The sequence below is a fragment of the Emys orbicularis genome, chromosome 2 (genome assembly GCF_028017835.1).
Source record: "Emys orbicularis isolate rEmyOrb1 chromosome 2, rEmyOrb1.hap1, whole genome shotgun sequence".
Taxonomy (NCBI): Eukaryota; Metazoa; Chordata; order Testudines; family Emydidae; genus Emys; species Emys orbicularis.
Genome location: NC_088684.1, coordinates 186,203,608 through 186,218,004, shown reverse-complemented (window position 1 = coordinate 186,218,004; position 14,397 = coordinate 186,203,608). Strand labels below are relative to the sequence as shown.

At 41.9% G+C, this 14,397-nt stretch overlaps 1 protein-coding gene across 2 annotated transcripts in view; it reads left to right on the top strand.

The window, feature by feature from the left end:
• FHOD3 (formin homology 2 domain containing 3) overlaps positions 1-14,397 on the top strand; it is a 652,884-nt gene that overhangs the window by 51,816 nt on the left and 586,671 nt on the right. For both annotated transcript variants that reach the window (XM_065398378.1, XM_065398377.1), the window contains exon 2: positions 14,000-14,106. In XM_065398378.1, the coding sequence (XP_065254450.1) occupies positions 14,000-14,106 (107 nt within the window). The remainder of the gene's footprint in view (positions 1-13,999; positions 14,107-14,397) is intronic.

Genomic DNA, 14,397 nt, shown 5'->3' with positions numbered 1-14,397 from the left:
GCCTAGGAGTTGTTAACTATCTCATAGCCTCCCCCACCTCCAACATAAAGCCTAAGGTATACCATGTTAATTCTCTTAAGCCCTTTTATTCCAGAGAATTAAACATTTGCCAGTTTACAGCCCAGGAAACAGATGACGCGGAGTGGCCTGAAGGTGTCTACTACGAAGGAAAAAAGGATGGTGGCGTGGAAGAGGTGAACCTCTCCACGACCCTTGGACGTCTGCAGCGACAGCAGATCAAGGAGCTGTGCACAAGCTTTGCACCAATTTTCTCAGCTACTCCAGGACAGACCGCCACCTTCCAAAGACTTGGCTTCATACCGCCAAGGGGAATAACAAAAAACTTCTTCAGTGGAGTTTAGCTCTCCAAAAATTTGATTTTGAAATACAACACATTTCAGGAGCTTCTAACAAAGTGGCTGATGCACTCTCCCGGGAAAGTTTCCCAGAGTCAACTGGTTAAAAATTGTTCTTGAAATGGAACATATTGTTAGTTTTTATATAATCAGTAGTATGTCTAAAGGTACATGTGTCTTATTAACTCTGTTTTCTCCTAGAGCTCCAGAAAGAAATCACAGCCAGTGTGGAACCGGACGTCCAACACTATCTGTAATTTGGGGGGCGTGTCATAACTATAAAGGGAAGGGTAACAGCTCTCCTGTGTACAGTACTATAAAATCCCTCCTGGCAAGAGACTCCAAAATCCTTTTACCTGTAAAGGGTTAAGAAGCTCAGGTAACCTGGCTGACACCTGACCCAAAGGACCAATAAGGGGACAAGATACTTTCAAATCTTGGGGGGGGGGAGGCTTTTGTTTGTGCTCTTTGTTTGGGGGTTGTTCGCTCTTGGGACTGAGAGGGACCAGACATCAATCCAGGTTCTCCACATTTTTCTAAACAAGTCTCTCATATTTCAAACTTGTAAGTAAACAGCCAGGCAAGGCGTGTTAGTTTTTATCTTTGTTTTCTCAACTTGTAAATGTACCTTTTACTAGAGTGTTTATCTTTGTTTGCTGTACTTTGAACCTGAGACTAGAGGGGGGTCCTCTGAGCTCTTTAAGTTTAATTACCCTGTAAAGTTATTTTCCATCCTGATTTTACAGAGATGATTTTTACCTTTTTCTTTAATTAAAAGCCTTCTTTTTAAGAACCTGATTGATTTTTCCTTGTTTTTAGATCCAAGGGGGTTGGATCTGTATTCACCAGGGAATTGGTGAAGAGTCTCTCAAGGCTACCCAGGGAAGGGAATTAGCACATTGGGAGTGGTGGCAGCGGACCAGATCTAAGCTGGTAGTTAAGCTTAGAAGTTTTCATGCAGACCCCCACATCTGTACCCTAAAGTTCAGAGTGGGGAAGCAGCCTTGACAGATCATAAGAACACACATAAGAACATAAGTACGGCCATACTGGGTCAGACCAATGGTCCATCTAGCCCAATATCCTGTCTTCTGACAGTGGCCAATGCCAGGTGCTTCAGAGGGAATGAACAGAAAAGGCAATCATCAAGTGATCCATTCCCTGCCATCCACTCCCAACTTCTGGCAAACAGAAGCTAGGGACACTGAGAGCATGGTGTTGTATCCCTGCCCATCCTGGCTGAGAGCCATTGATGGACCCATCCTCTGTGAACTTATCTAATTCTTTTATGAATCCTGTTATAGTTTTGGCCTTCAGAACATCTCCTGGCAAAGAGTTCCACCGGTTGACTGCGTTGTGTGAAGAAATATTTCCTTATGTTTGTTTTAAACCTGCTGCCTATTAATTTCATTGGGTGAACCCTAGTTCTTTTGTTTTGTGAAGGAGTAAATTAACATTTCCTTATTCACTTTCCCCACACCAGTCAAGATTTTACAGACCTCTATCATATCACCCCTTAATTGTCTCTTTTCCAAGCTGAAAAGTCAAAGTATTTTTAATCTCTCCTCATATGGAAGCTGTTCCATACTCTTAATCAATTTTATGGCCTTCACTGTACCTTTTCCAATATATCTTTTTTTAGATGAGGTGACAGATCTGCACGCAGCATTCAAGATGTGGGTATACCATGTGTTTATATAGAGGCATTATGATAGTTTCTGTCTTATTATCAATCCCTTTCCTAATGATTCCCAAGTTTCTGTTAGCTTTTTTGACTGCCGCTGCAAATTGAGAAGATGTTTTCAGAGAACTATCCACAATGACTCCAAGATCTCTTTCTTGAATGGTAACAGCTAATTTAGACCCCCACCATTTTGTATGTATATTTGGGATTATGTTTTCCAATGTGCAATATTTTGCATTTATCAACACTGAATTTCATCTGCCATTTTGTTGCCCAGTCACCCAGTTTTGTGAGATCCCTTTGTAACTCTTTGCAGTCAGCTTTGGATTTAACTATCTTGAGTAATTTTGTATCGTCTGCTAATTTTGCCACCTCACTGTTTACCCTTAGGGGACTCCACTATTTTCCCCTTCTCTATTCTGAAAATTGACCATTTATTGCTACCCTTCGTTTCCTATCTTTTAACCAGTTTGTGATCCGTGAGGGGATCTTCCTTCTTACCCGATGACTCCTTACTTGGCTTAAGAACCTTTGTTGAGGGACTTTGTCAATAGTTTTCTGAAAGTCTAAGTACACTATATCCTCTGGATCACCCTGGTCAACGTGTTTGTTGATCTCTTCAAGGAATTCTAATAGATTGGTGAGGCATGATTTCCCTTCACAAAAGTTGTGTTGACTCTTCCCCAACAAATTGTGTTCACCTATGTGTTGGATAAATCTGTTCTTTACTATAGTTTCAACGAATTAGCCCGTTACTTAAGTTAGGCTTACCAGCCTGGAATTGGGGATCACCTCAGGAGCCTTTTTTTTAAAATTGGTGTCACGTTAGTGATCCTCCAGTCATCTCATACAGAAGCTGATTTAAATGATAGGTTATGCACCACAGTTAGTAGTTCTGCAATTTCATATATAAGTTCCTTCAGAACTCTTGGGTGATACCATCTGGTCCTGGTGACGTATTACAATTTAATTTATCAATTTGTTTCAAAACCTCCTCTAATGACACATCAATCTGGGACAGTTCCTCAAATTTGTCACCTAAAAAGAATGGCTCAGGTGTGGGAATCTCCCTCACATCCTCTGCACATCATGTGATATACGTTGAAGAATGGGGATTTGCTATCAGATCTGCAACTGTTAAAGCTGAAATATGCAGAATCTTTGGCACTTGCCTTTGGTATATAATAGTACACTTTTTTATTTCTATTTAGGTTACTCATTGAGAATCAATAACAATAGTAATCATCTGTCACATTTTAAAGGCCGAGTCACATGCAGCTGCAGAAAACCTATACATCTGATGAACTGTAATAATGTTAATGAAAGTGTATTGATCAAAACACAATTCTTTCTGAATACAGAATAAAATAGTCTTTGTTCTGACCCTTTGATGACAACCAGTTTGACCTTAAAGTCTGGATAGGCTATTAGAATTCTGTTAAGAAATCATACTATGATGGATCACTAAGACCTCTTTGCAATTTGAAATAATGTAGATATGAAATCTGAGTTGTTAGGGGCATTTTTTCCATCTTTGGCAAGAGGGGGTTTAGTAAAGGAGGTGGATGAGAAGATGGCTCAGGCAAGGACAGAATTGGCTTTCACAGGGCCCAGTAATAGGATTGTTATTCCACTGGAGAAACAACTGACCCAGAAAGGAGCATAGTGAAAAACTGAGCAGTGGAAGTGTGCAGACGTGACAGGCTTGTAATGTATAGAATCAATAAGGCTTAAAATGTTTAAAAAGAAAGAATGAGCAATAAAGCATTTTAGTTTTGTCTGTTACAGTCAACAGTTTTTCCCCACTATGAAAACCACTTTTTAAATGGATAAAAAGCATGCCAAAATTAACATGAGCAATTGCCAGCCAATGATGGTTTAAATTAGGGATGAGTGAAGAGGTTTGGCTGCAATAAGAATTGTGTGAACTTTTGCCAGAAACTAGTAGTATGAACCAAACAATCAGGTCACTTTAAAAAATAAAGGTCCTCCCCTTCCTTTTATTCAGCATCTCTGTTCATCTCAGTAACGTGTGGGACTGGAAATGGCAAAATGTAGCAGGAAAAGTTGTCCTGACAGTTCCATCTAGAACAGGGGTTCCCAAATTTGGTTCGTGGCTTGTTCAGGGTAAGCCCCTGGCGGGCCACGAGACACTTTGTTTACCTGAGTGTCCGCAGATATGCCCCAACGCAGCTCCCAGTGGCCGCGGTTTGCCATTCCCGGCCAATGGGAGCTGCGGGAAGTGGCGCAGGCCGGGCAGCCGCTTCCAGCTGCTCCCATTGGCCAGGAATGGCGAACTGCGGTCACTGGGAGCTGCGAGCAGCCGTACCTGTGGACACTCAGGTAAACAAAGCGTCTCGCGGCCCGCCAGGGGCTTATCCTGAACAAGCCGCGAACCAAATTTGGGAACCCCTGATCTAGAACTATCAGAAATCTGATGAGAGCCTGTTGTGATATTTCCAGTTCTGTCTTGCAGAGTCAAGTAGTTTGTGTAAACGTCAGTAAACAAATCACCTGTGTTGTATCTCTGTAAACATCAGTGGGCTTGTGCCTAGTATAAAATTGGCTTCTGAACCTTCAGTAATTATCTGAACTGAAGCTTTTGGAAGTTGTCCATCACTAGTTTAAATGGAAGATAAAACTCTGAGAATGGTTTGCTCTGATCTTTACACCTGCTGGCTATCATCTTGTAGCCAACTTCAGAGTGTGCAGGACAATCATTTGAGATGCATGGATTTTGCAAACACAACTATAGAAACCTGTGCGGGGAAATCACTTGATAAGTTGCTTGCTGAAAAATACAGTCCCATGGCCCCAGGGTTTTTTTCAGTGAAAGAAAGTGACAGAAAAAAAAAAGACATTTGTAATAATTTGGGACAGTTTTCTCTTTTTAAAATAAAATGGAGAGTGAGTGAGTCCTGGTATATATCACCTTGGCTCTTGCAAAATTGACTGTCAGTACCCTGGGACAGACAACTTAGAACAACTAAGGAAAGTCCACTTCAGACTCAGGCTCTATAACCTAGCTAAGCATTCTGGAGAAAAAGAAAACAGCTTCTCTAAAGTTTCAGTTGGCATGGCAATAAGCGTGTTGCATTTATGTTGCTTAATTGACCCTTTAGGCTTTTTGAATAAGAAGTGTGTATGCACACATACTCAGGGGTGGGGAGGGGCTGTAATGCCTGCAGACTTCACATTATTCAGTCTGAAATCATGTGGCTAATGTGTTAGAGGCAAATGCCCCATTCCTCCCCCGCCCCCGCCAACAATCTTTTGGTTTTAGCTCTTGGACAATAAGGAGCTAAAGACAGTAAAAGCAAAAAATGACTGACTAAGATTACTTTTATTCAAAGCAGGAAAAAGTTTCCATTGTAGTTTCGAAAGGGGACACTGGGCATTTAATTGTCTTCAGGTAGCTGGCTAATAGCCTGCTTTCCTTCCTATTGTTCTTTTTGCCCTCTTGCTCCTTGTTCCTTTCAGTGCTGCATTTAGAAATAGCTGCAAAGTTTAAGGAAACTAGGAGCTTTTTTCCGTTGCTTAGCAATAAGAGCTACATTGTGAGGAGAAATGGGGCATAGCTTTTTTTTTTTAGAACTGACCAACTGAGAAACCTTCACTGCCTTTGTGCTGCTGTTAAAGCTATGTTGATGGGTCCTATTGAGCTCAAAAATCATTGCAGTAAAAATCATTTTGGCACAAAGACATAGGAATCTAACCAAAACTAATTTTTAAAGGTGACCAGCAAAATAAAAAAGAATACATTGGCATCCCATGTTTTTTATTTCCTTATAGTCTTTAAAGAAAATATGAGAGTCCCCTCACCCCATTGTCTGCTTGAGATTTACATTCAAACTTTAAGTGTTGTTTACCATGGAAGACTCTCTGTGCCTACCAGAGAACTAGTGAAGTGATGACATCACAAGGGGCAGGAGTGGCAGCTGAGCAATTGGGTCCTGATTCTTAAAATAGCTCCTTTCAGTTTACATTTGGACCAAGGGCGTCCTTACCCTTTGACAGACAAGGTTTAGGTTAAGAAACACTAGGAATTGTGTTTTTTAAAATACTTTTTTGTTTTGAATTTTTTACTATTTGACTACATTTTTCAGTTGCCTTTCACGTAAGATAAGAGGGAAGGTTTTCTCATGGATCAGTAACTGGTTAAAAGAAAGGAAACAAAGGGTAGGAATAAATGTTCAGTTTTCAGAATGGAGAGAGGGATCTATACTGGGATCAGTGCTGTTCAAAGTATTCATAAATTATATGGAAAAAAGGGGTAAACAGTGAGGTGGCAAAATTTGTGGACGATACAAAATTACTCAAGACTGTTAAGTCTAAAGCAGAATGTGAAGGTCAAAAGTATAACTAGATTAAAAAAAGAATTAGATAAGTTCATGGAGGATGGGTCCATCAATGGCTATTAGCCAAGATGATCAAGGATGCAGTCCTATGCTCTGGGTGTCCTCTAACTGCCAGAAGCTGGGACTGGATGACAGGGGATGGATCACCTGCACTGCTCTACAGCCAAAATGCTTCTGAAATAAATGTAGTCAAACTTTACTAATTCTGGGTTACTGAGAACGAAAATGATGCTTAAAATTGTTGATTGGCTCTAGTTTTCAAGATATGCTATTGGGTCAGTATATACAACCCTTGACTTGGGAATGGCGGAGGATAAGTGAGTTATAAAGGGAAGGGATCTCAATTTAAACCAGAAATGACTAAAATACATCTTTGACTGGATCTATGAATAAATCTATGACTGGGTTTGGACAGTACTTGCTTTTTAGGCAAAACAATGAATGATGCAATCTGAAGCTGGTATTGCGTCATACATGATATGAATTGCATCATGTTATTCCTAGAAGTCATGGATGATGCAATCATAACGAAGCTTACATCACTCTGCTGAACAAATTGCCCTATATCAGCTCTAGAAATCATACAGTGTCGTGCTCTCTTATTTGTCAGTGTTTGATTTTGCAAAGGGACACATTTCTGTTTAGCCAAAGTGAGCAGAGATGCCTCGTACTTGTGTGAACAGTGCAGATAACTTCTGCTATGTTTGTGGTGAAGTGACTTTTGCATCACAAAAGCGCAGTATAACCACTATGGTTAAGAAAGCCTATCACCTTTATTTTGGCTGCAAAATTGGAGATCAGGACAAGAGGTGGGCCCCACACATATGCTGCAACACGTGTGCAACAAATCTTCGCCAGTGGTTGAACAGGAAAAGGAAATGCCTTTTGCAGTGCCAGTGATTTGGAGAGAGCCAACAGATCATACCAGCAATTGTTACTTCTGCATGGTGCCTCCAGTTGGGAAAGATGTGTCAAAGAAGAAAAAGTGGACTGTGCATTATCCAAACATTCCATCAGCTATACGCCCAGTACCCCACGGAGAAGGACTGCTGGTTCCTGATGCACCAGAATCATTCTCACTTGAGTCAGACGAGGAAGAGGAAGAGGATGAAACTTCTGGTCCTGAACCATCAATGTCACAGGACCCACATTTTCTCCCATCCTCCTCCTCTGAACCACACCTCATAACACAAGGTGAACTGAATGACCTTGTCAGGGATTTGGAACTACCCAAGAGTAAGGCAGAGCTGTTGGGCTCCAGACTACAGCAGTGGAATCTCCTGGCAGGTGATGTTAGGGTTTCCATGTTCCGTGACCGTCAAAAGGATCTTGTCCCATTCTTCTTCATGGAAGGTGATCTTGTAGCCTGCAACAACATCGATGGTGTGATGGCAGCCCTCAACATCGTTCACCATCCAGATGAGTGGAGACTGTTCATTGATTCATCGAAGACGAGTCTTAAAGCTGTTTTACTGCATAATGGCAATGTTTTGCCATCAATTCCAGTTGGTCATGCAGTCCATATGAAGGAAACCTATGACAACATGAAACAACTTTTGAGGTGCATAAACTATGACCAACATCAGTGGCAGCTTTGTGGCGATTTGAAGGTTGTTGCTCTCTTGCTTGGTCTGTAGACTGGATGCACAAAGTACTGCTGTTTTCTCTGCGAATGGGATAGTCGTGCAAGAGATTCCCACTACATCAAGAAAGATTGGCCACTCCGACAGTCATTGGAGCCTGGGAGGAAAAGTGTTCAGCATCCACCACTTGTTGAATCAAGGAAGATTTTGTTACCACCCTTACACATCAAGCTGGGTCTGATGAAGAACTTTGTCAAGGCCATTGACAAAACACAAGCAGCTTTCAAGTACCTCCATGGAAAATTTCCAAGGTTAAGTGAAGCTAAGATAAAGGAAGGTGTCTTTGTTGGTCCTCAGATTCGTGAACTTCTTCGAGATGATGCATTTGACCATGCACTGCGTGGCAAGAAAAAGACGGCATGGAAAGCCTTCCAGTTAGTGGCAATAAATTTTCTCGGAAACAAGAAGGCAGACAACCACAGGTTGTTGGTGGAAAACCTCCTCAAGGCATACAAAAGCCTTGGTTGCAACATGTCACTAAAGATACATTTTTTGCACTCTCATCTAGATTTTTTTCCACCGAACTGCGGAGCAGTGAGCGACGAGCACGGCGAGCGATTTCACCAGGACATTGCAACAATGGAGAAACGCTATCAGGGCAAATGGAGCCCATCAATGCTTGTAGACTATTGCTGGACAGTGACAAGAGATGCTCCATTTAATGAATACAAGAGACAAGCCAAGAAGCGCCGAGTAGACACTGAATAGGACTAAACTATGTACAGAATAGTTTTTTGCCTTTTGTTTCATAATAAATTTTATTTATATAACCCTTTTGCTGATTTTTAAAGTGTTACATAAACAGGACAGGTGAAATATTATCATGTAAAGCAACCATAAACACATGAAAAGACCTAGGTTTACAATTTATGATTAAAACTCTACTATCTACACAATATACATAGACATAAAATGTAAAAACTTAAATATCTTAGAAACAGTAGCCAATCAGTTGTTTTAATTGTCATATTTGAATTCAGCACATCAAAATACATAATAAATAGCACATTTTATCTCTGAAGCAGACGACTTCTCAAAAATTGTAGACCAGTGTAATTGTTCTGTTCATTCCCTCTGAAGAATCTGGAAGACAGGATACTGGGCTAGATGGACCATTGGTCTGACCCAGTATGGCCATTCTTATAATTGTTTCCTATAATCTTATCTGTATAAAACTTGTAAAATAATTCTCATAAAAGAGATTATTTTATATTCTTTGGGCCTTTTAAATACTTCCTTCGTATGTCAGTTTTCTCTTCATTTTCCTCAGTAATAGTTATTTGGAAAATAACATTTTTAGAGGAGTTTTTAAAGAGCTAGCCTGCTGCTTCTTCAGACCAGTATAATTTCAGTGGAATAATTGGGTTTCTTATGTCCAGTCTGTGAATAAACTATTTCCTTTGCTGATGATGAGATCCATGGTTCTAACAGACTTAACATCCTATTCATGGAACTATCACACAATGTTATCATTGTCTCATTAACAGCATAAATGAGATATGGATGCATCCATTTTGCATATGAGTAATCATTACCTTTTGATGACTTGCTGGGCAAAGTGAACATAAGAACATAAGAAAGGCCGTACCGGGTCAGACCAAAGGTCCATCTTAAAACATGACTAGTACCATTGTTATATGTTAAGCTTGTGGCCGTCTTTGTGGAGAAGTGCTGGATTAATTAGACACGAGACTCTGCTTCAGTTTAAAATTGAGACCATTGGCATAGCTATCACTGATCTGTGGATAAATAAAGGGTTTCAGTTTCCAGGACTGTCCATCTGGCAACTTTTGGAATTGATATATTGACACACAGAAAAATGGAAAACTCATTTAAAAAGCTTTGTTTTGTTGGGTTCACAAAACAACTTTAATTTTTATGTAGGCCAAAAAACGTGAAACCAGAAAAAAATCGGTTTTATAGATGAAAATGAACTGACCTTAAATCAGATATATGGTAGTATATTATACATCTACAGTGTATGTATTATAGCAGGTGTGGGCAAACTACAGCCTGTGGGTTGGATCTGGCCCACCAGCCATTTTAAGATGGCCCTCGAGCTCCCACCAGGGAGCGGGATCTGGGGCGTGCCGCGCTCTAGCCGGGGAGCAGGGTTGGGAGCCGCTCCATGTGGCTCCTGGAAGCAGCAGCATGGCTCCCCTCTGGCGCCTACGTGTAGGGGCAGCCAGGGGGTTCCGCTCTGCATGCCGCTCCCGCAGCTCCCATTGGCCGGGAACCACGGCCAATGGGAGCTGCAGGGGAGGTGCCTGCAGATGGGGCAGCATGCAGAGCCGCCTGGCCGCGCCTCCACGTAGGATCTGGAGAAGGAACATGCCGCTGTTTGAGGTAAGCGCTGCCTGGAGCCTGCACCCCAAACCCCTCATCCGTAGCCCCATGCCAGAGAATGCCTCCCCAGCTGGAGCCTGCACCCCTTCCCGTACCCCAGCCCTCTGCCCCAGCCCTGATCCCCCTCCTGCCCTCTGAACCCCTTGGTCCCAGCCCAGAGCACTCTCCTATACCCCAAACTCCTCATCCCCAGCCCCACCCCAGAGCCCACACCCCCAGCCGGAGCCCTCACACCCCACACCCCACTCTCCTGCCCCAGCCCAGAGCCCCCTCCTGCACCCTGAACTCCTCATTTCTGGCCCCACCCCAGAGCCCGCATCCCCAACCAGAGCCCTCACCCCCTCCTGCACCCCAACCCCAATTTTGTGAGCGTTCCTGGCCCACTATACAATTTCTATTCCCAGATGTGGCTCTCATGCCAAAAAGTTTGCCCACCACTGTATTATAGGCAGGACTGGTTGCGCTACCTATAATTAAAGTTGCCCAACACTTCTGTAACAGGTCTTGTCGGGCTCAGCATTGCCTGCGGCCCATCAGACTGCTATCAGGGGAATCCTGCCTCTGGATCCCCTGGTGTTTTAAGGCTCTGGTGTCTGAACAGTGCCCAGGCACTATCCTGGACTTGGGGTCCATAGGAAGACTCTCGGAACACAGACCTGTTGTGTAACAATTCCTCCTGAGAGCCGCGACCATGTGGCTCAGCTGCCTAGTCCCTAAGCATAGTGATGCCTCTTCAGACTCCCACTGTAGCTTAAACATACCCTCTTCCAGAATCCCACTGAAGGTGTGAGCCTTTTGGGTTACAGTTTAACTCTCTCAAGGGCTACATGGTAGTTGTAGCATGGAACATACACACTTTGCACAGAGTTCTACAATGCTGTTGCTCTTTACTTAATCACACAAGAAACACACAGATCTGTATGAAAATTGTAAATCCTATATGGATTTTCCCCTCTTCAGTTCACCCTTCCCTTGGAAGTCCTGGGAGAACCATCTGTGTTCTGGTAGGTGGGTCTAACTCCCTGGTCAGCCTCAACAGGTGACCATAGAATCCTACCACATGGCTTTGTGACCTCTCTCCCGATAAACCAGTTCTTCTGGTTGAGAGCCAGTCTTTTGTCTAGTGCTATTGCATATCATTGGTTGGGCACTTAAGTCAACGGCCCTCTTTTGAAATTTCAGTCTAACAGGACGCTGAAGCTCACAGTGAATGCAGCTAGCCTCCACATTCAAAATGGAGTTTGCAGCTTGATAAAGATACATACGGAGAATTCACTGAATTAATAAGTTGTATAGGCAGATTTCCAAAATCATCACAGCTTCTCATTACAAGAATCTTATAGTTTTGTCAAACCTTATAGCTTTGCCAAACTTTAACCATTTGGGCTGAAATTTTCCATTCCAGGTGTTTGCTTCTGGCTGAAATTCAGGTGTTTCTGAGAATGAGGCTAGGGAAAAATACATTGTTTGACCATGTTAAAAATGTCTAGTAACCTTTTATTTGAGAAGTTCTAGAACTCCTGGGCTTTGGCACAGGGACTTGAAATTTGGCAGTGGGGTGGCCTTTTGCTCTCTCTGTGAAAGTCTGCCCAAATTTGGTCAAGATAACTGCAATTTTTCAAAAGCTTCCTGCACATGCTTGGTAGAGACTTGATAGATCTTCTCAGCTAAATTCCCTAAAAATTCCAACTTCAGTGGGCATGTTTGAGCCCGGGGCTGCGGGGGGCTGAGCAGGACTTTCCCTACAATTGCAGCTCTGTGCTGTTGTGGGCCAAGCACAGGAACTGATAACAGGGAGTCTGTCTCTCCTGTGCTCTCAGAGAACCACCTGCTGGTGCCCAGAGAGTGAGGAGGAGGCTGTGCAGAGGAGTATGGTCGTTGTATAGTGAACCCTGGCAAATGGCAGAGCATTGGAAATATGCACAAATCTTGGGAATGCTGTGTGTTTTGTGGCTATTATCCCATGTCATTTCGGATATGGGGGAGGTAATTCCCCTCTCCTTCTGATGGAATAATTAGCAGGAGCTCCAACAGTGGGAATTTGCAGCGATTCTAGTCCCTTACTTGACCTGCATGGGAAGGGGGATGTCTAAAGGGAGGAAGAGTGAATCTACATGAAGTGATTGATCTGTCTTAGTATTTCATAGTGGCTCCTCACAATGGTAGCTGAGTGCCTGATCCTTTTTGTAGGAATTACTTTACTCCCCTCTTACCTCATCTTGCCTCCTCTCCCCCCCCCCATTGAAAAGGAGCCAACTTTTTGGTGAAATGCAGCATAGTTAAAGTACTGGAGTAATAGTTACTTTTATACATACCTTCCATCACCATAGTTTCAGTTCTTAGATACATTGTACAAAGCTTTAGGACAGGAATGAATAATACGATTTTCAACTGAAACTATGGTGATGAATTGAAAATAGGCAGAATGTACCATTTTCCTGTATCTAGCACATCAGATACTTCCTGTTCTCGTCATGCCTTTTATAGACTAAAGTCATCAGATGTTAGTAAAGCACAGTTCCTTTTTCCTAGTTATGCAGTAGAATTGGAGATTGTGGGCAAATCTCCCAATCCCCATAGTGACAGCAGAACATTATCTAATTAGTAGTTTGCTTTTTGGCATTGCTGTGAATAAATTAGCATTTCAGTTGATACCCTGGGCTACTGGGAAAAAGTTTCCCAGAGTAGTGTTTAGCCTAATTTCTTTTTCTCTAAAGACTGTATTTCCAGTTTTGTGTAGATTGATATTCCTTCTTAGTCAAAAAGATACATGCACTAGTTATGGATCTTAATGTAGGCTTTTTTAATCCTTAAGGATCAGAGTTAAATTTGTTTACATGTTTCTTTCCAGTAAACTGAGCCTTCTGTATGTGCCATGCTATTTAAATGTCTCCTTCCCAGAAGAAGTTAGAGAGATAACTGTGAATAGCTCATGTAAAAGCAATGTTGTTGTTGTTGTTGGGTATTTTTCCAAAGAAAAATCTAAACAGAAGTGAACAGATTTTCCAAATCCTAGATTTGGTAGTAGCACAATGATTGTAGACAGATTGTGATCTCAGTTACTCTGGCATAAATCAAATGATACCTTTGGCCTCCTGATCCAAGAAATAACCTAAAATAATCTTTAATCTGAGCATTAGAAATCTTTCCTTGAATCTCTCCCTGAGTCAATGACATGGAATTCGCTGGAGGGCTGATGTGTGTGTATGTCTATATCTATCTATCTATCTCTGTGTGTGTGTCTAACAAACATTTGGCTGCCTATGCCAGCTGGGGCTGGGAGCACTGAAGGAGGAGTGTGCTTAGTCTTTGGTGGAGTTTGAGGGCTTAATAACTCAAATGGCTCCTTCAGAAAATTAAGAACTAGTATTGGTCTCCAAATAAGAGAGTGCTGTCTTATCCTCCTTTGCTAGAAGAATAGTGAGTGCAATGTGGACCTCAGGACTTGGTGGAAAATTGAAAATGGCGGAGAACAGGTGCTTCAACAGGAACATGTGCTGTAAGATTTCCCTTTTTCTGCTGCAAAAAAACATTGGCATATCCAAAAGAAGGGCAGTGTTTTATAATTTATTAATACAAATAATTACACTATTTTGATTTTTTTTCTTACAGCTTGATGACTGTACACTGCAACTGTCCCATAATGGTACCTATCTGGATTTAGAATCCACCTTAGCGGAGCAAAGGGATGAATTGGAAGGTTTCCAGGAAGATGCTGGGTACGTAAAATATTTATCAGATTTAAATGAAAGACGTATTTATCAGGACACATTGAAATGATGGAGATGTGGGCACTTAAACTGCTACTTTGAGACTCAAATAAGAAAGGAGAAAAGCATAACCTTCATATCTTTACTCACAAGCAGTTGCATTCAATTCCCTTTCTAGAAGCAAAAGGGTTTTTTTATTCTTTTTTCACTTTTGTGTCTTTTTCAGAACAAAGACTGCTTAGTGTATGAAATCTTCTAGGCTGGATCTTTTTTCAAACAGTCCTATATAATTTCTGTAGC